The sequence below is a fragment of the Rhinatrema bivittatum genome, chromosome 14 (assembly GCF_901001135.1).
Source record: "Rhinatrema bivittatum chromosome 14, aRhiBiv1.1, whole genome shotgun sequence".
NCBI classification, from domain to species: Eukaryota; Metazoa; Chordata; class Amphibia; order Gymnophiona; family Rhinatrematidae; genus Rhinatrema; species Rhinatrema bivittatum.
In genome coordinates this window covers 45,219,573-45,244,421 of record NC_042628.1, presented here as the reverse complement: position 1 = coordinate 45,244,421, position 24,849 = coordinate 45,219,573, and the positions used below count along the sequence as shown (strand labels likewise).

The window sequence follows — 24,849 nt, the reverse complement described above, 5'->3', positions numbered from 1 at the left end:
TGAAGCCTGTCTTCGCTTTGGGCTGTAGCCACTTCCAACTGGGATCTTTTAGCAGTGGAAAAGACTTTGTGGGGTTTCCCTGGTTTGTAGGGTACTCTCTCAGAAATGTTGCCGGTATGTCTGTTACGTAATTCGCTTTTTCCAGGATGGTGGTTTTAACATCAGAATTACTGGCTCTCCCATTGGGACTGACAGCTTGAAAGGTCGCTTAGCTTTTGCCAGTAAGTAGATTTGCCAGGTACATGGTCCAGGTGGCTTCTAGCCAGCCAGTCATGCGGGTAGCTCTTTCAAAACTTTTCAAGAATGCTTCCAGGTCTTCCCTGCCTTCATCTTAAACAAAACAGGAGTTGAGTGGCTTGTCTATATTGTGGCAGATTGCATTGTTTGGACCAACAACCAGAGCACTGTGGCACATTGCAATAAATTGCCAAAGAAATGTTAATTATAATAGTTATAATATCTTCCCCCTTTTATTGGATTGTCCTCAGGATGAGAGTCTTATTTAGTAAATGGCACAATCCTGGGTTCCAGCCAATAGAATTAAATACTTCTTCATTTTCAGTTGCAAGGCACAAAGGCCTCTTCATCTCCTCCACTTATTAATGCTTCAAAGGAAAAGTAGAAGTCTCAAATGCCTATCATAAACAAGTGTTTATTGTCTTTCTTTTGTCTTTCAGCTCAGCATCCTGTTTCCAACAGTAGCTAATCCAGGTTAGCTACTAATGCTGGTAATAAGCAGTGACTATTTCCTAAATCAACCTGATTAATAGCAGTTTATGGACTTCGCCAGGAACTTGTCCAAACCTTTTCTAAACCCAGCTACACTAACTGCCTTAACCACATCCTCTGGCAATGAATTCCAGAGCTTAATTGTACGTTGAGTGAAAAAGAATTTTCTGATTCGTTGTAAATGTGCTACTTGCTAACTTCATGGATTGCAGAAAACGGGTGCTCAGAGAGCGCCTGTTTTTCCTAATGCGCGCCCAGCCACCTCTCCTGGGCGCGCAATGCAATATTTAAATTAGGGGTCGCACTAAAAAGAAGGCGCTAGGGAAAATTAGTGCATCCTTGGCATCGGGCACCCAGGAGAGGTGGCTGTCAGTGTGGGTTGGGAAAATGGACGCTCAATCTATGAGCATCCGTCTTCTCCCGCTACCAGCATATACACGCCTGGACATCTTGTGTGTGTATATTGGGTGTCCAGAATTTTTTTTTTTTTAAACCGAAATCCACTTTCTTTGGTTCCTCCTACTTAGTATCATGACAATACTATTAAGAGGAATCACAGAAAACAGGATTTTTCTTTTCCAATGCACCCTTGAGTGTGGCATACCTTTACACCAGTCCCGGGCTGGCGTAAAATTTTCCAAGTTGCACAGGAAAGTTTTGTTTGGTTTTTTTTTGCATTGCAGGGATTAGCTAATAGCCCCCATTGCCACTGCCATAAAAAATAATCCTCCCAGGCATTCCCCCATCTCCCCACTCTGCCAACACTCATCTTACCCCAGCCGTGGGGGTCGAATAACAAAATGGGGCAGGAGTGATTCTCAATCACTCCTGCCCTGCTGAGTCCAATTGTCAAAATGGCAGGGACCTTAGGGCTGGCCAGCACCATTTTGACAACAGGATCTTGGGCGGTGATCTTGCCCCTTTTTGACTTATTCCACCCCATGGATGGGGTAAAATCATGCATTTGGGGAGGTGGTTAACTTTTGTATTTTGGTGGTGCTGGGGTTTATTTAATCTTTCAATTGAGATCCTCACCAAATGAGTACCATATATTTCACACATACAATTTCACCCGGTGCTTATTTTTATATAGGTGATTTTCTATGTATCCGCTCAATAATTTCTTGTAACAATAATCTTTTGTTTTCATATTTCTAACAATTATATAGGAAAAACGGGTGGTAGTTTCATATATTATAAGCAACCATCCAGGTGCCAATGTTTTCTTATGTAATCATTAACAACCTCCCGCCTCCAATTTTTATTTGAATTTATGTTATTAAAATATATTGAGCTGGATCACAGAAGATCAACCCCGTTTTTTCATGTTGATTTTTATTTTTTATTCATATTTTAATAAAATCTTCTTTTTGTGACTAGCACTTTTCTATAAATTTTTCAATACATTTTCTTTTTCAGCCGTCAAAGGAAGATTCACGATTACTTAGCTTTAATGAATGTCTTTTGTACTCCCGACTTGCGCAAGTTTCGACAATTGCTGTCTTCCTCAGGGTATATTCATTCTTTAATTGATCTTCTTTAATAGTAAAAATGTTTAAATTCTCCAGTGCTCCATCGAGCCTCCGTCTTCATTTGATTCCTGACGGCGTCTATGCTCTATCTTACTTCCTGTGTTCTTTTTAAACCCACTTCCTGGATCCTGGCCTGACCTATCAACAGTCTTTAAGTCAGTGAAAACCAATCTAATTGGTCATTGAGTCCTGATGGTTGTTCCGTATGCAGTCTGAATATCCACGCTTGCTCACGATGGTTAAGAGCTGACTGTCCCCCTTGATTATCCCCAATGCTATCAATGATAGTCCATTTCAATTGCTCAAATGTATGTTGGTTTTCCAGACAATGCTGATCAATGGGAGCTGTGATTGTGGCATTATTTATGCGGGACCGATGTTCCGCTATTCTAAGTTTCACTGCCCTACTAGTACGTCCCACGTACACCTTCGGGCAGGCACACACAATTATATATATTACCGCTTTTGTTGTACAGTCCGTGTTTGATTTCCTATATACTTTCCTAGGCTAACCCCCATTACAATCTTACCATTGCTCTTTAAGGTCATCACCTCCACTCCATGCACGTTACCCATGCTTCATTACCATCCTCTGCCTCCAGGGGTCTTCTGACCCTTTACATAATGTCTAGAGGTCCATGTCCATCTCCCAATGTTCTGAATCCTCTGTTGGAAGGCGCCCTGGGAAAGGGCACCCATGTGAAAAGACAGAAATTAATACAGAAATGATAGATTGTTAGCAACTCAATGTCCTGTACAGTATAGAGTTCTAGCTGTGGTACCAGTCCTGGAAAAAGCAGATTCTTTGTGGTGTTTCCAAGAGAAAACCATATGTGAGCTTTCAAGGCCACAGAGGAAACCCACTTCCTCCCAAGGTCATAGGGAAGGAAGGCTCATATACAATAACTTTGGGTCAATCTTCTTTTTTTTTTCTTTAAGATTCACACATGTAAAATATAATGTAAGAATGATTACTGAATTAACATACTATATTCCAAGATTATCACAAAGAATATTTGGCCAATAGGTCATAGGCCAAAGTAGAATTTAATAATGTGGACCCAGAGGCACATTTTGTTTATCAATACATAACTAAAATTTTTTTTTTTTTAATCTTTTTTAGTTAACAAGTGAGGACTTCTAGAAGTAGAGAAAAGAGCACTTCTCATTAAGCAAAGTCATCACGTAATTGCTCCACTGTTGAGCATAAATCTATTAATTTTAAAAAAAGGTTTCCAACTATCACCAAAGGAGGATGGGCTGCCCCCTAACCTTAAATGTAAGCTTCCTGATTGAGGGACTCTCCTAGACCCAGATTGACCTGACCAGTCATTTGTGGGCGGGTCAGTTTGTTATTGTTGGATCATTGTAGCCACTACTAGAGTCAAGCTTCTAGCAGGGCTCTGAGGTTCTGGTCCTATTGCGGTGTTTCTGATGATGATGTGGATCTCGGCTGTAATCTCCCCTCTATGGCATTGGCCTTGTATCCATGCACGAAGAGTGAGGTTCCAAAACTGTCTGACTTTATTTTCTTAATTGCATGGCTTTAATCCTGGATCAGCTGGGGGTGGAGATGCTGTGGAGGCAGCCTCTATCACCCCTGGGCAAATGTTGAGAGTCCAAAGTCATCATGCAGCGATGCCATCCAGTAGCCAGATTTAGGCCCTTTCATTGCAGTTTTCCAGCAGGAACTCTGTGTGTGGCCCCTGGCCATGGACGGTCAACACAACAACTGGACTAAGTGAGCCGGAAGGAGTTATAAAACTGAGGCAAAGCTCCTGGGTAGCTGTGAATGAAGATGAGGCCGGATCCCAGCCCTGCTTGTGAAGGAGTTGGAAACTCAGAACAGAAAGAAAGTGCCAGGCCTCCCCTAAAAAGTCCATATGAAAATAGTGCATGAAGTCTTCCAATTTAAGTGGAGAATTCTTGGATGGTAAGAACTCTATTTGAACTGGAATTTCATCACTTGCATCCTGTACTACTCACTATTTGGGCCCTAATGACAGTGGTTAGTCTAAGATGGAGAATTCAACAGGATAGCTCACACTTTTCTCCCTAGGAGTTTTAGAGCTTCTCAACACAGTTACTGGATGTTTCATGCTGACATCATACTGAAAGGCTGCTAAACACACATCAGCAACCCAGGTTGCTTCTCCCAGATTGCTGCAACATCTCACAGACTAGTGGCCCCTTCTCACCCTCTGGAGTATGTCCAGTTCACACCTAGCAGGACCGTTATCTGTTCCTACACAAGTTTCACCGGTGACCAGTAACAAGAGGTTATATTATGCTGGTGCACTAAAGGGTATCACAATCTGAAAGGAATTCTGCTATCTAGTGATGCTATAGTTCTTGTGTTTTCCAAAATTCCTGCATCATGGAAGTGGCTGAGTATTTGGAAATATTCAGTATACAAAACTTGTTGTTTTTTTTCTTGATTCATAAAACAACTGTTGCAGCTGGCTCGATGTATCTTCAGCTCTGTCTGCAGGAGACTTACTCCCGTGCAGAATTTTTTAAAACACCTCTGAATTTTGTACAAAAATGGAAACAGAGCGAGAATTTGATAGGATTAATTGGTACAGGTGTGGTAATTTGGTAACAGCAGCATGAGAAACAGAAGGAATAAGGAGGCAGATTCTGGCTGTTTTCTTTATGTGCAATTTACAGTGACAGATAAGTCAAACAAAGGCAGCTCACCTTAAGTTCAGGTAGTACACAGACATCACACATAGCAGCCCTTTGCATAGAATGGGTTCCTGCCTGCTCCGTGGGGCCCCCCTAACCCTTCTAGGCCCTGAGTTATTGTACACTGGTGAGGAGCTCCTCCCTTCACCCAGGATTTCTTTCGGGTCTGGATCTTAAGGAATACCGGGTGAGACAGCTGTGCCCGGTCCCTTAAGCTGGTCTGAGGGATTTTCCTATAGATTCCCTCACACAGCATTTTAGCTTTATTTTGGAAAATGCACAAAGACAAATGAGTGTCAGCACATCTATGAATATATAGAGAGTGCCATGCTGGATCAGACGAAGAATCCATTGAGCCCAGCATCCTGTCTTCGACAGTTGTCATTCCAGGTCACTTGGAGGAGGTACCTAGCAGATCCTAATGGGGCAATGCATTCCATGCTGCTCACTCCCAGACACAGGAGCTGGCAATCCCCAAGCCTATCTGGCTAATACTGTAAATGTCAACAGACCTGTCCTCCAGAAATCAGTCCAAACCTTTCTTAAAGGCATCAAATTCCATAGTTTTAATTGTCATTAACTGAAATAAAATACTTACATTTGTTTTAAATCTGCTACCAGTTAGTTTGCTAGTATTATTTGAAAAGGTAAATAACCATTTTCCTATTAACTTATTCTATTCCACTCAAGATTTTATAAACCTCTATCATAGCCCCTCTCGGTGGTCTCTTTTCCAAGCTGAAGAGCCCTAACCTGTTTAACCTTTCTACCTAAGAGACCATTCCTTACCCTTTATCATTCTGTTGCCTTTCTCTGTACCTTTTCTAGCTCTGCTGTGTCTTTCTTGAGATGGGTCGATCAGAACTGCACACAATACTCAAGATGTGGTTGCACCATGTCACGGTTACTGGAACCTGGGTAAACCACCCCAGGATCAGTGCAGGACTGCAAGGCAGGACACGGACTAGACAAGGGCCTTGTCGTCCACCTAGCCAGCTCCCTCCCCCACAGATTGAGCCCTTGGGTTCTGGGGGCCTAGAGTGGCAGTACATCATGGTGAGTCCGGACAGGTTGTAGGAAGGCTGGATAGGCTGATGCAAGGCTGGAACAAGATTGGATAAGGCAAGGCTGGACAATGCAAGACTAGCACTATGGACAGAGACAGGCTGGAGCAGGGTTAGATTGGATACTGGAGCTGGACACAGAACAAGGACTGGGGCTTAGTAAAGACAGAGACAGGGCAAGGATACTGGGCATGAACTGGGGCTGGGGTAAGGCAAGGCAGGGATAAGATGCTAGGCTGGGCAGGGCAAGACAAGGCCAAACAAGGACAGGACAAGACCGGACAAGGACTAGGCAAGACAACACAGAACAAAAAGCCTGAAGGCAGCAACATAAGAAGTCCAAAGGCCACTAGGCTATAGGCCCGAAGGTCCCTAGGTACAGAAAGAGGCCAGAAGGCTGCATGGCAGATTACAAAAGCAGGCCCGGAGGCCACAAGGAAAGGCAAGGCCTAGAGTAGACCAGAAAGCACAGAGCAAGGAACAGGAAGGCCAGGAGGCCACAAGGCAAGGTACTAGACAAGAATGGCCAGGTCAGAGAGGCAAGGTGGTTCTGGCAAGGCTGGGTTACACTTGGGCTTGGCAAAAGCAGAGAGGAGGAGCTTAGCAAGGCTGGTCATGAAACTCGCCGACGGCCTCTGCAGATGAAGTGGACTCATCGCAGACAGGACCAGGGCACGGAGAGGTTGCATGGCAGGTGACACACCATGGCTTGAGACAGAGGCAATATATTCTCTGTTTTACTGTCCGTTCCTTTTTGGATCATTCCTAACATTCTGTTTGCTTTTTTGACAGCCGCTGTACACTAAGCTGAGGATTTCAATACATTGTCCACAATGATTCCAAAATACTTTTTCTGGGTGACTCTTAGTTCAGAATCCGGAATTGTGTACATTTAGAGGGCAATTTTCAATTTATTTTACCTGGGAAGACACATTTGCTTGCATAAAATGGGCTTCTGAAAATTGCCCACTGTTGATTTGGGTGCAAATATCCATAAGTATTTCATAAAATTCTCATGGGCCTGCAGCTTCCTTTGGGGCAATTTTCAGTTTCACTGTGTTAGGATTTTCCCTGTGGGTATCACTTTGCAGTTGTCTACATTAAATTTCACCTGCTATTTAAACACTCCATTCCCTAGTTTGGCAAGGTCCTCCTGCTGTTCCTCACAGTCTGCACATGTTTTAACTACTTTGAATAATTTTGTCATCTGCAAATTTCTTCACCTCACTAATTGCCCCTCTCTTCCAGATCAGTAATCAATATATTAAATAATGCTATACCGACCTCTGAGGCACACCACTATTCACCTCTCTCCATTGGTAAATCTCTTTGTTTCCTATTCTGTAACCAGTTAGCAGTCTATAATAAGACATTGCTTCTTATCCCATGACTTTTTAAATTTCCTCTTATGAGGGACTTCATCAAATGTCTTCTGAAATGCATGTACACTAAGTCAACCGGCTTGCCATTACTCATACATTTAATTGCACCTTCAAAGAATTCTAACAGAGAAGTAAGACATGACCTCCCTTTGCTAAAAATATGCTGGCTCTTTCCCATTAAGCCATTCTATCCATAAGCCCAATAGTTTAGTTTTAATCCTATTTTCTATCATTTTACCTGGCACCAGCATCAGATTCACTATTCCATAGATTCTTGACTCACTCCTAGAATCCTTTCTAAAAACTGGCATTACATTGACATCTTGGCTGTCAAAAGGATGAAATCCACTGGATAGTCCACGGCCGCCTAGTCATCCTGGAAGCCAGAGGGATGAGTTCTGCCAGATGGCCCTCAGTGTCCACGTAATTAAGGCCATCAGTTGGATGGGATCCCTTACATGGCCATGCAGCCTCCTCTGGCCTATGGCCACCAGTGGCTCCCAGGCTGCTGTCCCCTCCTAGGCTCTGCCCTGTGCAAGTGCCGGACCTTCATTACTATTCTCTTGCCACTAGGGATCCCCTATGCTGCTGCCAGGCTTTTTTGAAGTCTGTCACTGTTCTTGTTTTTGCAACCTCCTCTAGGAGGGCATTCTAGGCATCCACCTCCATGTCCATGATGATAAAAAAACCCCCAAACAAACAACCTCCTGCCATTGTTCCTGAATCTAGCCCCTTGTAGCTTCATTTTGTCTCAAAGAAGGCCAACAGTGCTGTTCTGTGACACTAAGTAACCTATATAAGACATTTCTTAAATGTTAAATAGCTTTTACATATATCTTTTTTTTTTCATTTTTATATGTGGCAAGAGTCTGATATTTAAATGACATCACAGGTTCTGGTTAGACTGTATTGAAACTAGTGTTCCAAATGACATCACAACAATCATATAGACCTGCAGAGAACATTTGACATTGGTCTTATTGTCATATGTGCCCTAAGAGAGAAATTAGTTTTAGAAGATTATCATGTTTGTGTTTCTGCTTCTTCCCCCAATACCTTTTGATCCACTCATCCAATTTTATTCAAATTTTTGCTACAGATAGTAGAACATCCAGGAACCAGCCATCTCACACTTATCATATGTCTCCAATGCTCTCCAACATTTAAAGTCCCTTTTTCATATTCTTTCCTGTGAGAAAACAGGCCAGGTCAATTCAATTCAGTTGAAATCTCATAGATGTGAGCAAACACTGTCATCAGGCATTCTGAAAGCTGTTCTTCCATTGGTCAGTGCTTGTGATCAAAGAAGGAAATTGGACATCATGACATGTTCACATATCTCATTGTTTTATATAGCACTGTCAGTCAGTAAAAAGCTCTATACAAGATAAGTCACATGATCATAGGGTTCCAGCCTCAAAGCGCTTACAATCAAAGTGTAAAATCAGAGGTGTTGTGTTTTTCTATACATTACACAGAGAGTGGCAAAGTTGAAATTGGAGTCCTAGGGTATCACAGAACTGGTCAGTCAGACTGTTCCACTTATCAGTGTCATATTTAGAGAGAGGTTAAAAAATCTTAACCCTTGGTCACTGTGGAAAATCACAACCATAATGGGGCATTCATCCCTAGCTCCCCAACTCAAGTGGGGCTTATAAGATCATAGAACAGACTACAATTTTCTGATTTATCGGCAGGATTTAAAATCAGAAGCACAATGATTATTTTCAGCCTTTCACTAGTCAAGATTTGTAATTTCCAACAGTTGAGTATAAAGGGTGTACAATGGATATAGAAACTTCAGTTGGGATACAGAACGTATCATCAAGGATGGGCTGAATTACTGAATTCTAAGGCTCTTGTTTCCCATTCTTTGGCTGTGGCAAACAGGACCCATAGACTTCTGCTTCTGATTGCCCTACAAAACACGAAAAACTACATTTCCCAGCATGCAATAGGATGCGAGTTAAAGCCAAACTCCTCTGGCAACCCTGGCAAAATGGAAGATATCCATCTGGATCTTTGTGTTTACAGACTGGTAAAAACTGACAGCCAAATGTAACTTCTATGATATCAAAGGACTTCTGCAAATAAGTAATAATGAGCTGACCTGAAAGCTGAGACTTTCATATGCTGTAATCATATGACTGTGCCGACAGGTGGCCCGCTATACCCAATCACGTGTAAATGTGATCACAAAGAATCTGATGACACTTCTAAGCCTGGTCTGAATTCATCCTATGGTGTCACCATCTCAGGATGCACTTACAAACCTATTAAGCTAAAGAGCACCGTTGTTTGGTGTGCTGTAGAGTTACCACTACATCTAAGGGACAGTATTGTCATTTCTAAGCAATCAGCTAGCACCAGTTATCATAAACATATCCTTAATACCCCTTCCTTTAATTTTTTTACTTTATTCCTAAGGCATCTTTAGAAATCTTCCCTTACTTATATACCTGCAACAGCACCATCTTGATGCCACCTGCTTAGCCAGCTGCAATAAGTACAAGATGCAGTTGTGCTGTTCATCATCAGAGAGTTGTGCTAGCATCTTTCCTATGTACCTCAAGTAGAAAAGCAGCAAGAACAGCTAAAGTAACTTCAGAGGGCAAGTCACTTTACCCTCCATTGCCTCAGGTACAAACTTAGATTGTGAGCCCTTTCGGGTCAGAGAAATACATAAAGTACCTGAATGTAATCTGCTCTGAAGTGCGGAATATAAATAAATTAATTAAATTCAATTAAAAAGAAGGTTCTGAAAAGTATAAAAGTTATGCACTTGCATTATTGCATCCTCAAACAAAGTAATAGTATAAAGGATAGGGGAGAGCCAGGATGGGACTAGCAGAGTTCGGAAGAGACTCAGAACTGTGAATAAAATAGCATGGATGCTGTAGACACTCGCTATAAGCAGTAATAGTCTCACATACACCCCCTCCCCAGGGGCAGGTATGCACTGCTGTACCTTTTATATAAAGCAGATCCTTCTTCAAGGAGTGAGAATAAATGTGGCCACCTCTTTGGTGTAATCGTGCTTGTAGTTATTTGAAAATGAACAATTCATGAGAGGAGAGATTTGAAACGGTGAATATGTGGCACGAAGGAGCAGAAGTGAAAGTCTGGCACATCAGACCTCAGCTCTAACCATTCAGCTCCAGCGCCAGCTCAGGAAAGGGTTGGTCATTTATAACACTGCCAATGGGATGGGGAAGTGCAGGGCTCCTCAGGAAGCATCCACAGAATCCCAAAACATCAGGCGAGGAAACACCTTGTTTTCCTTTCTGGGGAAGGTGGTGCTTTAAGTCATCTAGAAGCCTTGAGCTGATCCTGCTTTCACCCCACTGCATCCAGGGACTTGTGAGCTTGCTGTTATTAAACAAATTGGAACTACAGGTCCATAGATGCAATGGGGTAAAAGCAGGACTGGCTCAGTCTGTCTAAGGTGATATGGAATGAGTAAGCCAACTCCCCCCCGCCCATGATTTGTAACCCGCATTGCAGTTCCCTGGGCAGGGAGAGTTCTTTAGCCCCCAGGGGTGGGTGAAGGCCTTTGTACCTAACACTGAATTGCTGCCATTCTTTGCTCTTCAGAGGAGAAAGATGATGAAGATGGTGGTGGTGAAGAGCTTTCCCAGAGGGACCGGAGTCACATTGAGGGCACCCTTAAGCTGAGCGAGGAGAAACCAGCAGACGATTACTCAGGTGAGCAGAAATCTAAGGTGATGAGAGAGGAGGGAAAGGCAGGGCAAACCAGAGCTGGCCTTCGTTCCAGGCCGCAAGAGAATGCCAAGCAGAAGCTGAACCCAACCGCACGGGGCTCCCCGCTCTGCAGACCATTCGCATCAATTTCTCTGAGATCACATGTGTGCAAACGCCTTGGGAATATCCTGAAAAGCCGATCAGTTTTCAACGTTCAATGACCCGAGCTAGGATCCTCTTCTGTAGAGGGGTTCTTTTTCCAAAAACAATGGTTGCATTGCTCTAAGCATACAATATAAGAATCAGCCGCCCGCACCCTTATTCATCTCATCCAGACAGCCCGAGTCAGTCCTAATTCCATTCCATTGCATTTATGGGCTTTAAAAAGTTTATTTACTTTAAAAATTAAAAATCCATGTCTTGAACGCCCTGATGCCTTTTTGTGCCATGAGATGAGGATGGGTCCTTCTTGGTCTGTTTGCTGCGACTGAGATCCTTTACTGCCCTGCCACCTGACCCCGCCGGAGAAAGGAAAACATCTATCACACACACTATGTTAGCAGACATTCCTCAGGGCTGGACCCTGTCCGCAGCACTATTTAATATGTAACTCCACCTTTTGGGAGCGGGCCATACATAAAAGATTTTCAGGCTGATGCAGTACTGGCGTGCTAGAAACGTGCGTCCAAACTGGATGCCCTTTTTTTTTTTTTTAACGCATGCACAATCACCTCTCCTGTGTGCTCGATGCAATTGGTAAATGAGCTGTCGTGCTAAAAAGGATGCGCTAGGGATAAATTGTGCATCCCTAGCGCATCCATGGCATCGGGTGCCCAGGAGAAGTGACTGTGTGCGGGAAAACGGATGCTCAATTATACAAACATCAGTTTTTCCTAATTTGACTGACATTTATTTATGTATTTATTACGTTACTGTTTTTTTCGTTTCCTCTGACTTAATATTGCCATGATATTAAGTCCGAGGAACTACAGAAAAGCAGCATTTTCTGCTTTTCTGTTACCTTTTGGGGCTTCTCAAGACTTAATGCCAGCTCCGGTGCTGACAATAATTTTTAAGGGTAAAAATGTGCAGGTCAGGTGCACATTTATTTTTTATATAAATGGGTAATAGCCGCATCTACTTGGCATTTACATGTGATGAGTGTAATTAGCCACGCGCTGGAACAAGTCCTGGCTAGCTCTTAAAACACAGACCCTCCTTTGCTGGTAAGGGGAAAGATTTATCATCTTCGTACACCAAACCTCTACAGATGGTCCAAAATACGGCAGCAAGAATTCTTACCAACACCAGAAGAAGAGACCACATCTCCCCCATCTTAAAGAATCTTCACTGGCTCCCTATTCACTTCAGAATCATCATATATAAGACCATCCACCACCACACATCACTTGACCTTAAATACCCGCTCAGCCAACATAACTCTCTAAGACCAACCAGAGAAGCATACAGAGGATCCCTCCAGGTACCTAACATGAAATTCACGCGGCATATAATCTTAAGAGAACGGGCTTTCTCAACAGCTGGACCATCACTCTGTAACTCCATCCCCACAAATCTTCGCCAGGAGCCTTGCCTCCCAACATTCCGAAAACGACTTAAAACGTGGCTATTTAAACAAGCCTTCCCAGACCCCTCCTAAATCTCACCTCTTCAATTCAAAGAATGTAGCCACACTAGTTCTGTAAATAATTATTTATGATGTTAATTTACTACTGTTTTTCTCTCCTCTCCCAGTTCCATTTCCCCTGTTTCATTGTAACTGCAATTCTTCTGCTCTAGTTCCAGTTTTTTGTACTCTGCACACCTTGTTCAAATGTAAACCGGCATGATGTGATCTTATCATGAATGCCGGTATATAAAAAACCTAAATAAATAAAATAAAATTTATTTTCGCGGCCCAGAGTGACAGGGGGTGACCTCTCTACACATTTTTCCACTTGTTGCATTCCCCGGGAGAGGGATACGTGTCTTTACTGTGTTTGCTGGATGTGCCAGAGATCAACACTGGAGACTTTTAGATTAATGTCCAAAAAATAATGCCTTTGCTGATGATAATGCAGATGGGTAAATGGCACAACAAATGAGTCCTCAGCACCATAGTTGCTTGTAATTATAGTCTCTTTCCTCAGTCTGTGCATGGGTTTTCTAATATCAGGGCAAGGGAAACATCCACCCTCCAGGGTTTGCTTAATGGAGTTCCCAGGTGGTCAGGAAAACCCTTGACCCAAACTGGTAAAAATGGTAAAAACTCAATGCTCTCTTTTTTTCCCTGGGGGTGAAGACTCCTGATGGGTGTCCTCAGTGTCCCTAAGTTGCTCTTTACTCACAGTTAATGGCTTTCTTAATCTTTACACAAATTCCTGATGGGAGGGAACCCAGTTGGAACAAGATGCCCCTCTTCCTATGGGTAGGAAATGTGATAAACACTGGAAGGTCGTGGCACCAGGTCACCACCTTCCTTCGCCCTCATTCGAAGGTGTAGAGGGGCAGGTCTTCCCTAACCTACGCAGCCCCAGAAACCGGGTTCCCCTTTCCCTGAGTCCAGGCAAGGTGCAGAGTCTCTCCAGGCCTTCCTACCACGTGAAATCTTCAAACCCCCCAAAATATCCTGGGATACCAACCCTTACCCACCAGGGAGTGAATAGACAGAGCAGAGTCCTCACCCAACTCACAGCCTTCCAGCAGGGTTTGCTGGAGTCCAAAGAGCAGGCCCAAAAAATCAACTCAAGCAACAAATCCTAATATCTCTTGTAACTTCAAAAGCAACTCACCTTGCCCCCAGAGCTCCCAGAAGAGGACAGCCATTCCAGCATCCTTAAAGGGAAGGGCTATAACCCTACACTATTCTATCTGACTGCAGCGATTACCCAGGGCTTACTTGTATCTGAACCGGAGTGACTGTTACAAATGTTTATCTAACACTTCTATATAGATTACTGGAAGGTCTCAGTGTCAACCATAAGATCTACGCTGCTGACATACATTTTTCTATGCCCATTACCTTTTCTTGGTCCATTACATTTGAGTTTTTATCAGTTTGTTTGACAGCATTCAGACATTGGCAGCTGCATAATAGGTTTGCACTTAATATCAACAAAACCGAGATTTTGACATTTACGAGGCTGCCGTCTAATGACACTCCATCACCCTTCATATCTGAGAGGATAGAATTACCCGTTAAATCTCAAGTCCAGAATTTAGACATTGTCCTGGATCCTGAGCTTTCAATGCGCAGTCATAGTAAACATCTTATAAAAACCATCTTTCTTTAAATCATACATACTGCGACGACTCCAACCATTACTAGAACATGATACTTTTCGAACTGTTTGGTTTTCCCATCATTAAATTGCTACAATGCTTTATTGGCTGGTCTCCCTGCCAATGTACTGAGAATATTTATTTATATGCTTTTATATACCGAAGTTTAGCTAGAGGCCTTCACTTCGGTTTACAGGTAAAACAACGAATTACAAGTGAGAAAACAACTGGTATAACAACAGATATGGAAAGGTTATAACAACGAATTCAAAATGGTTATAGCTATTAGCTAATAGCTTATATAGCAACAGATTGGGTTTAACGTCACTTGTAAAGAGATTAACAAATCATTCAGAATTCTTCAGCCCTGTGTTGACAGGATTGGTCTACGTCAGCATATAACGCCTGTCTTGCAACCACTGCACTGATTGCCAGTTCAGTGGCGCATGCATTACATACGTGCAATGATTATGCATAAGTTTCTCTTCCACACCTCTGCCTTTTGGATAAACACTTTTTGTTACGCATTATATAAACACTTAAAATGTCTACGATCAGAAAATAAGGGTTTTGTGACAGATTCCTTCACCAAAATTAGCACATCGCATCTCATAAACTCGTGATTATTGGGCCTACTGTAGGGAATACACTCCCTGAAGATTTATGCCTCACAAATGACCTGTCTGTGTTTAAAAGACTTTTCCATTTAGAAAAGGATTTGTTCTGCCCTCTTGATCTGCTAAGAGTCCATTGGTTATGATGATCGACCTGATTAATTTGTTTTTTCATTAGTGTTTGTTCATATATGTATATATTGCTCTTTGATTTTTGGTTTATGACTGTTATTTTGTTTCCCGCCTCAAACTTTGAAGAGAGCGAGTTACAACTCTTTTTAAATAAATAAATTAGGACCGTGGACAAAGTAGGAGGATGAAACCTCTTGACAAAAAAAAATAAAAACTTTGACATGCTTAAACTAGACCTGTAACTTACAACTCAAATGCTCAGAACGACGAATGTTTTTTGGAAATTGTGAGTCAAAGGGGTGATCATACAAAAACACTAATTTCCCAATTATCAACACAATTATAATGACGCTTAGATAATGATCATCATAATAGGCATCATTGTGCAGTGCTATACAGCTTGTCGTCACTCTGCCTTATATTTAATCATTGGTCAGTCCGATATTATACCACAAAAATTTTTTAAAATATTTTTAAAGTGTGCTCCTTAGAATCTTCATCCGTGAAATTGGCTTTCTTTATCATTATAGTTCATGATTAAATACAACTGAAAGTTGACTTATCTGAGATATTTGTCCATGTATTTTTCACAAAAAGCTGTCAGCAATTTGTAATTTCCATGCTCATATTTTCAATGCTGTTAGCCGGTTACGGTCTGTCTGCCCGACACGGTACTGTGTTTCGGACCCTGTAACACCCTTTGTCAAGGGCTCCTTTATGAAAGCAGCATGGCGTTTCTCAGCGTTTTAAAAACGTGTCGGGCAGAGAGACTGTAACCGGCTAACAGCATTGAAAATATGGGCATGGATAATTGGGAAATTAGTGTTTTTAAACTAGACCTGTGCCAGGATCTCAAGAAATGCTCCCAGGCTTCCTTCTCCATTCATATTTCTTACAGCCAGTGCAGTTTTAAACTGTGTTCAATTGGAAAAGTAACTATAAAACTGCACCGTATCACCATTCTGTGGAAAACCCCATTTCATGGCTTTTCTTGCATTGTGGCTTTTTCACCATCTCTCCTGCCTTCCTTCTAGCCGTGCTGCAGCGACTGAGGAAGATCTACCACACTGCCATCAAGCCCATGGAGCACTCCTACAAGTACAACGAGCTGAGACAGCACGAGATCACAGGTGAGCCTACAGCAATATTCGGAGCTCCCTGCCTCTCCAGCGCCTCATCACCTGCTGGGCCTGGGCAGAAGGGGGTCAGGTCCTGAACGTGCCACTGGGGTTTCTTGAACTCTTGCTTCTCCGAGCTCCTACATGTTGCCAGTGGTGACTGCCAATGCAAAGCTTGCTGTGCAATGCTCCGCTGGATCGGTGGCTCCCAAATAGCCTGCTCCAGTATCTATTTCATTTTCATTTGGGTTGGCAACATGCATGAGAATACAGATCACAGAGGGGGCCCAAACAACTGGTGATGACTTGTAGGGTTGTAGACAGCTCTGATACCCACAACGGCAAGAGATCTGGCACATCACCTTGGAGCAGGACAGTTAAAGGGGTTGAATTGGCTCAAGTTTGAAACTTGTGAGCAGTATCACCGATTATCAAGATTTCAACCGTGATTATTGTATCACAAAAAATATAGCAAGAATCATACATTGCCTCTGATCCTGCCACAATCCTCATACTCTTACTATATAAATTTCAAAGCATGTTTAATTCTTTTTAGGCTTTTAGATTGTCAGTTTAATTAAAAGTAATCCTGATACACACTCAAGCCAAGTGATGGTTTTTTAATAAACTAATATAGTCAGGTTCTCATATGAAAGTAGGGTTGCAAGAAGCAGCATGCATAGGAAGAAAAGTTAAGATTATATCCTGTATTCATGGAGCCATGTGGCTACGAAGGAGGAGGTGGGGTCTAGTACTTAGCTCAGTGATTTCTATTGGCTGTCACTTTATCTCACTCTGCCTCTGGGATTCACTGAAAATAAGGCATACCTCTTAAATTGGCAAAAAAACCCAACCCCAAACCCTTATTAGTTTGATACCTCATTGCGTTTAGGGTCTGTAAACGTGCCTGGACTCTGGCAGTGCACGCCTTCTCACCTTTCTCTGTGACACTGACTTGTGTGTGCGGCTCCGGGTCATAGTGCCATGTCACCCAGCCCTAGTTCCTCAGAGGTACTATAATGCAACAAGCCTTTAGGTTGAAATGTTCCTCCCCCCGAGGAGAACATCACGAACGATCATCACGAATAAACCACAGATGAGTAAACATTCTTACATTAAAGATTGTCTACAGAGTGTAGGGCCCACAACCAGAGATGGTTTGCTTCCTTCCCAGCAGTGCTGTAATTCTCTGCAGGCCTCTCGGAGAACCTGGCACTGCTATTGCAGCAGCACACACACACACACCCGACAGGCTCAGCTGGGGCAATGGGGGTGAAAAAAACAGGTAAAACTTCTTGGATCTCTTTGAAGGCTACAGCACCATCTTGCGATGCTATTATTCAGTGCTATTTTTAGTGCTAGATTTTTAGCAGTAGGGTTTATCACGTTGGGTACAGGAGAACCTAAACGAAGACTGCTAATTATAACTAATGGCAGACAGACACGCATGCTTAGAGAAGGTTAGGCTGTATTTTTAGCCTGTAAAATTGGAGTGACTCATTTTTATTTATACATTTTCAAACTGTGAATTTTCAAACGTTGTGCGCGATAAAGCAGCAGATATGCAAGTATATGCTATTTTAAAAACCTCAATGCACAGGCATAAATCAGAGTTGGCGAGTACATTTGCGCATGTAATGTGGCACCTTACTCACGTATATTTACTCCTGCTCAAATATCAGGTGCAAGTGATCGTCGACATTGTAAAATTGAAATGACTGGGGGGGGGGGGGGGGGGGGGACTTCAAGCTGAAGAGCCAGAAGGTCTTCATGAGCTCCAGATGAATTGGGTGAACTGGTAGCCTAATTGGTAAAACTAGTTATTTCATTGCTGCGCATGTTAGAAAATCCCATGACTCTTGCATGTATAAGCCCATTTACGTGCGGTAAATGCATCTAAATAACACGTGTGGGAATGAGCGGTGATTCCGCTCATTCCCACACATACTCATTATTCACAGCTTTAATCATATACACAATAGCAGACTGACTTTACCTTTAGCCAGTGTACTCTCTCTCTCTTGACTCATAGTTGTGCTGCTTCATCTCAGCTCATTGGGCCAGATTTTCAAAAGCATTTACTCGAGCAAAACTGGTTTTTGCTCGAGTAAATACACTTTACTCAAGTAAGTGGGCTTTTCAAAATTGCTACAATATATGCCATTGAATTGTCCATAGGATTTACTCAAGTAAGTGCACTTTACTCGAGTAAATAGCTTTTGAAAATTGCTACGATAGTATGTCACATTTACATGCGTAACTCCTTTGAAAATGACCCCCATTGTTTGGACAGTGTTACGCACAGGAGCTGCCTTCCTCCTGGAGACCTGGGCCTGGTCTGGCTATCCCCACCTGGATCCCAGCTCTTATTCCCCAGTCTCTGGTTACACCTTCTGAGCACCACCTACCCCGCAGGATCCTACCCATAGAGCATACTCTCCTTAGTGGATTTAAGGTGGACCAGGCATCTAGCCTGGTCCTGCATATCCCTTTAAAATTTGAAGTACAAATATGTGGGGGTATCTTATTTGTGCACACTTATCCAGATAAATTCTGACTTATCTGAATAAGTAGTGCCTTTGCTGCTGCTTGGTCAAATTTTGAACTTATCTGGCTATATTCTGATTTATCTGGCCAAGTAGCAAGTCGTTTCTTAGCTGGTTAAGTCTGAAAAGTGTTACTTGTCTGTCTAAGTAGTAATTTTCAGACTTATCCAGGTAGGTATGATAGCCAAATAAGTCTTAAACAAATGTTACTTAGCCAGATAAGTATTAAATTGCTACTTATCTGTCTAAGTCAGATAGCTGGATAAATCTAAAAGCTCTGGCTATCAGATTTAGCTGGATATCTAGCACTTTTTATAGACCTCCGGCTATCTTATATACCCAGAAAAGTCCAAAGAGCACTATTAAAAGGACAAGTAGCACTTTTCAGACTTATCCAGCTAAGTGGCGCTACTTAGCTGGATAAATTGGAACTTATCCAAATAAGTCTGAACTTGTTCGGCTTGTGATTTTTACATATGTGAGCATGATTGCATGCATATATCCTTGTATTTTATAATCTGAGCATAATTTATTCATGCAGGTTCTAAAGTGCAGTGGTAAATTTGAATGCACCCATATACATGCATAAATAGCGCACGTGAGCAGTTTTCAAAGTTATGCTCTTTATACCCTGTCCTCCTGAGAACACTCAGGACATAATAAAATCCCTTATAAAACATATTCCCCCCAGTTACTTTAAATAATATATAACAACAATCACAGTTTATGTGCAGAATATTGCTAGTGCTGCCAAAGATTGAACATGTCTTTGTGCAGCTTCCCCTCTATTGTTTATCTGTGACTGCAGTTGTTCTTTGCCTCCCCCTAGAAGCTGATGAAGAGTTTTGCAGTGGCTGAAGAAGAGACCCTATGTGTGTATGTATGAATGAGAGCCTGGGTGTGTGTATGAGTATTTGTATGTGTGTGTGTGTGTGTGTGTGAGCCTTTATGTGTATATTTGCATTTGGGGGAGGATATGTATGTATGTGTGTGTGTGTGTGTGTGTGTGTGTGTATGTGTGTATATATATACACATATATGTGTGTGTATGGGAGAGCCTGTTTGTGTTTGTGTATGTGAGCCTTTTATATGTGTAGGGGGAGCCTCTGTGTTTGTGTGTGTGTGTGTGAGCCTGTATGTGTGTACGTGTGTGTGTGAGTGTGTAGGGAGGTGAGAGCCTGTGCGTGTTTGTGCAAGTGTGTGTGTGTCTGTGTGGGAGCCAGTTTTTGTGTGTGTATGTGTGAGAGCCTGTATATTTATGTGTGTGTTTTGTGTGCATCTGTGTGGGGGGAGCCTATGTATATGTGTGTGCGGGTGTGTTTGTATATGAATTGTGTGCCTATGTCTATATGTGAATGGGAGCCTATTTGAGTATGCATGTATGTGTGTGCTGCGTGTCTGTCCGCCTGTGCCTGTGTGTGGAAGCCAGAGAGACTGGTCTTTGCAGAGATTATAGTCCTTGCACAGTGCACCTTCCAATGTTCCAGGCGCCATCTAGTGGCCACAAGCAGACACAATGGTGTGACTGACACCAGTCTCTTATATGTCTTCCATACCTGATAAAACCCATAAAACACAACATATCAAGAAATGGAAAAAAAGACACCTGGAGAGAATCTCCCCATCTAATAATCACTAAATCTTTATCACTCTATGTGCATCCTTCATGTAGCTATCCTTGTTGACAAGTTTCATGATAACTTTCTCATTGAATAATGATCAGACTATGAAATATAGAAAAAGACTGTTTGGTAAGACCAAAACATGAACCTTAGAAACTATTTGGGAGGCAATAGAAAATCTTGGGATTTTGTTCTCTTTGCAATTGAATCCATTAATACAGAAACAGGCCGATACAGTACAGTGCGCTCCAGCGGAGCGCACTGTTAGCCCGGGTTTGGACGCGTGTTTTTGACGCGCTAGCTTCACCCCCCCGACACTAATAGCACCCGCAATTTGCAAATGCATGTTGATGGCCCTATTAGTTATTCCCGTGCAATACAGAAAGTAAAATGTGCAGCCAAGCCGCACATTTTACTTTCAGAAATTAGCGCCTACCCAAAGGTAGGCGCTAATTTCTGCCCGCGCCGGGAAAGTGCACAGAAAAACAGTAAAAACTGCTTTTCTGTGCACCTTCCGACTTAATATCATGGCGATATTAAGTCGGAGGTCCCAAAAGTAAAAAATAATTTAAAATTAAAAAAAAATAAATTTTAAATCAGCCCATGGCTCGCGGGTTGAAAACCGGACGCTCAATTTTGCAGGCGTCCGGTTTCCGAACCCAAGGCTGTCAGCGGGTTTGAGAACTGACGCCGGCAAAATTGAGCGTCGGCTGTCAAACTCGCTGACAGCCGCCGCTCCTGTCAAAAAAGAGGCACTAGGGACGTGCTAGGGTCCCTAGCACCTCTCTTTACAGCGGGCCCTCATTTGAATACTTAATCGCGTGCACAGGAGACTTTTCCTGTATCGGCCTGAAAGTTAATGAAAATGGGGGGGGGACATCAGATTTGGAAGCTGTTACTGAATCTTTGGCTCAGAAGTCTAAAGAAATTAAACTGTAAGTTCAAGGAGTAAGACTGACCCAGGAAACTCTTAATTAAAGAAAATCAATCCTTACAAAATAAAGGGATACATTTAGAAAGCATGTCACTTGGGAAACAGCTCTGCTTTATCAGTTTTCCCAAATTACCACACATATCTGCAAAAGATATGTTTAAAAGATACCTAAACTTCCAGAGCAATCGATGCCTCCCTAATCCAAATCCTTTTCCTCACCCTCCTTTAAAAAGGGCAGTCTCGGACAAGTGGGTTTGCCAGAAATGGAACCATTATTACCATCTAATGCGGACATTTCGGAGTTACTGGAGACAGCAGATACTCTTTTGGCAGAAGCTGCCACTATGGTGGTCTCGTTTGTATTGGAACCAGACCGAGACTGGGTACTAAGACTTTATTTTAAATGTCGGCTTGATACCTTTCTGCAGTTAAAGGTCAGGGTATACCCAGATGTTTCCAGACAAACCCAGAGGAAACCACAGTTCCTATTAATGAGACACAGAGTTTTACAGATTGATGCTTGTTTCCTACTAAAATTTCCCTCCAAATGTTTGGTAAAATTCAAGGATATCGCGTATGTTTTCTATTTGCCATCTCAATTGTCTCAATTCTTGAGTGACAAAGCAGCACAGCCACCAGAGCGTGTAAGTGTTTTTTTCATCAGATCCTCTTACGATTGGCTGAATGTTCTCTAATAATAATAGAAATCTCCTTATATAACTACTGCTATTCCCTTAATTTTCCTTTTGGGATTTTCCTAAAATTGGGTGAAGGGATCGCTTTTTGTGGACTTTGGAAATTTAAGAGTAACTGGTATTTCCTGATTTTGTTTCTTATGTTGTTAATTCTCTCTTACTTTTCTTTTCAATGCAAGATCTTTTCTTGTAATAATATTTGAAAATTGAAATATGTTGCCTGGTTATTGCTGGGGGTTAGCACTTTTTAGCCAGAAACCCCAAATATAGTATAGGCAGTACTACCGACACTGCCCATGATATGAAATATAGAAAGAGAAATATAAGTTGTAGAACCATTGAAAAAAAATAGATTGTAAGCCTTATTACTACAGCAGGAGGCCGATTATTGAAACGGCACTTGGCTGGTTAAATCAAACTTATCCGATTAAGTAGTGGCCACTGAATATTCAGCAACACCATTCAGCCAGTTAAGTGACTTAACTGGCTAAGTTCTTAGCTCGATAACTAACGGGCAGCGCTACTTAGCCAGATAAGTTATCTGGCTTAAGTAGTTATATTGAGCCTTATCTGGTTATCTGGCTAAGTTAGACCTGCTCAATAGCCTGGTTAATACTTATCCAGCTTAAGTACCATCTTATCCAGGGATATTCAGCTGCATAGCCGTGCTGCTGAATATCTCATCTAAGTTAGCAACCTAACTATATCCAGCTAACTTAGTAAAAAAAATATCCATTTATCTATCTGCCACTTTATACATAAAACAAACCTTCGTCGTACAACTATACTGAAGGAAATGGAAATGTTTTCTCATAGATAGTGTGTACTTTACTATACATTCTTAATATGTGTAATAAAGAAGAATTCTTGAGAAGACAACTTTAATATGTATTATTTTTTTATTCTAATTTTATATTCTACCTTGTTTCATCAAAACTCAAAGTGGATTACAAAATAATAAAATTGCAACATAAATACAAAGAAAATTACAAAAAAACAAACATAGAAACATAAACCCCCAATATCATCCCCACCATCCCCAATTAAAGCCAATTAATTCAAATCATCAACTATCTCTTTAGTTCAAATAGCTGAAAACATACTATCTCAGAACAGCTGTCCCAGAATATTCAAATAGCCAAATAACGCCCCCCCGGACACTAGATCTGGAAAGTCCTGACCAAATAACCAGCTCAAATACTGGGGCTCCAAATGAATATCTATTGGAAATGAGTTCCAAAGTACTGGACTCACATGTGCAAACAGTTCCTCTAATCAATTCCAGCTTATTCAATGAAGGTGCAGGGACCTTCAGTAGTCCTTGCATGAAGACTACAATGCCTGCGGGAAAGCATAAGAAATTAAATCCTGAAGACACTGTGGCCCCCATCTTAGTGAGACACTTATAAACCAAGAACAGAGATTTAAATTTAATCTGCCAATGCATTCTCTCCCAAATAGGTGTTATATGGTCACTTGACTTAGCTCCAACCAGCATCCTTGCTGCAGCATTCTTGGCGTTTTGTCAGTCTCATAGGCAGGCAATGGAGTAAGGAATTACAATAATCCAGTGGGAATCTTATCAGCACATGAATTACTGTCACTAACTCCTTCCTTGTCAGATAAAACCGCAAGTACTGAATATTTTGCAAATAAATGTAGATCTCGTCACTGCCCTATTATGAGGTTCCATAGTCTGATTGGTGTAACAGACCCTCCGGTCCATTAACATTAAGGCCTAGTAAACTCTTATTCTAGTTAGAACAGTGTAGGATAGTGAATGGGGGAAGCTACCATTTGGTACAGCCCTTCCTGTTGAGAGTGCTGGATTGGCCATCCTCTTTCAGGGGCTTTTTGGGCAGCTCTCTTCTGGGAGCTCTGGGGACAGTGTGAGTTGTCAAGTTATAGGAGATGTCAGGGTTTTGCCTATTTTGGATTTTGGGGCAAAACCCTGCTGGAAGTCTGTGAGTTAGGTTTTGATCTGCCTTACCTATCCACTCCCTGGTGGGCAGGGTCTGCATCCCGGAAGTTTTGGGGGGGGCTTTGAAAAGACTTTGATTTGTAGGAAGCCTGGGGAAACCCCTGTGCCCTGCTTGGATTCAGGGCACGGGGAATCTTGTGTTGGGTGCTTCCCAGGTTAGGGAAGACCTGCTCCTCTACACCCTCAACGAGGACAGAGGGTGACCCGATTCCAGGCTCTTCCGGTGTTTACTTCAGTTTTGGAAGGATATTTTTGTGAGAAGATCTGGGAGGAAGTTTGGGCTGCCCTTCTTCCTGCTCATCAGAAGGACCAACTAGAGCTGCTTGTTCCAAGGGGATCCCTCCCATCTGGGATCCAGAGAAAGAGAAAAAGCGAAGGGAGATTTGCTAACTATGAGTAATGAACTAATTGAGAACACTAAGGACCCTGGGGGGGAGAGACTCTCTGTGCAGAGTGTATCTAGTTTTTGCCAGTTTTGGAAGCGGTTTCCCTGCCCATCTAAAGGATATCCTGCCCACCTGAAGACTTCAGTTATCCAAGACCTGGAGGGTGGATACTTCCCTTACCCTGGTAAAAGGAAAAAATGCACAGTTAGAGGGAAAGAGGCTGTGTGAACAAAGAGGAATTTGTAGTGCTGAGGATTAATTTTATTGTGCCAGACTTTATCAGAGTTTTCAACATTAAAGACTAATTTTGGACACTAACTCACTGGCTCCAGTGTTTTATTTGGCACACATAGTGAAAGAAAAGTCGCCTTCTCCCAGGCACAAGAACGAAGGTACAAAGGGTCACCCCTAGCACTCTGAGCCTTGAAAGGGAAACCTTTCC

The 24,849-nt window shown here is 42.3% G+C and overlaps 1 protein-coding gene across 2 annotated transcripts in view; it reads left to right on the top strand.

Annotated features, from left to right (window-relative positions):
* SRL (sarcalumenin) overlaps window positions 1-24,849 on the top strand; it is an 87,615-nt gene that overhangs the window by 11,757 nt on the left and 51,009 nt on the right. For both annotated transcript variants that reach the window (XM_029576236.1, XM_029576235.1), the window contains exons 2-3: window positions 10,990-11,100; window positions 16,160-16,255. In XM_029576236.1, coding sequence (XP_029432096.1) covers window positions 10,990-11,100; window positions 16,160-16,255 — 207 coding nt within the window. The remainder of the gene's footprint in view (window positions 1-10,989; window positions 11,101-16,159; window positions 16,256-24,849) is intronic.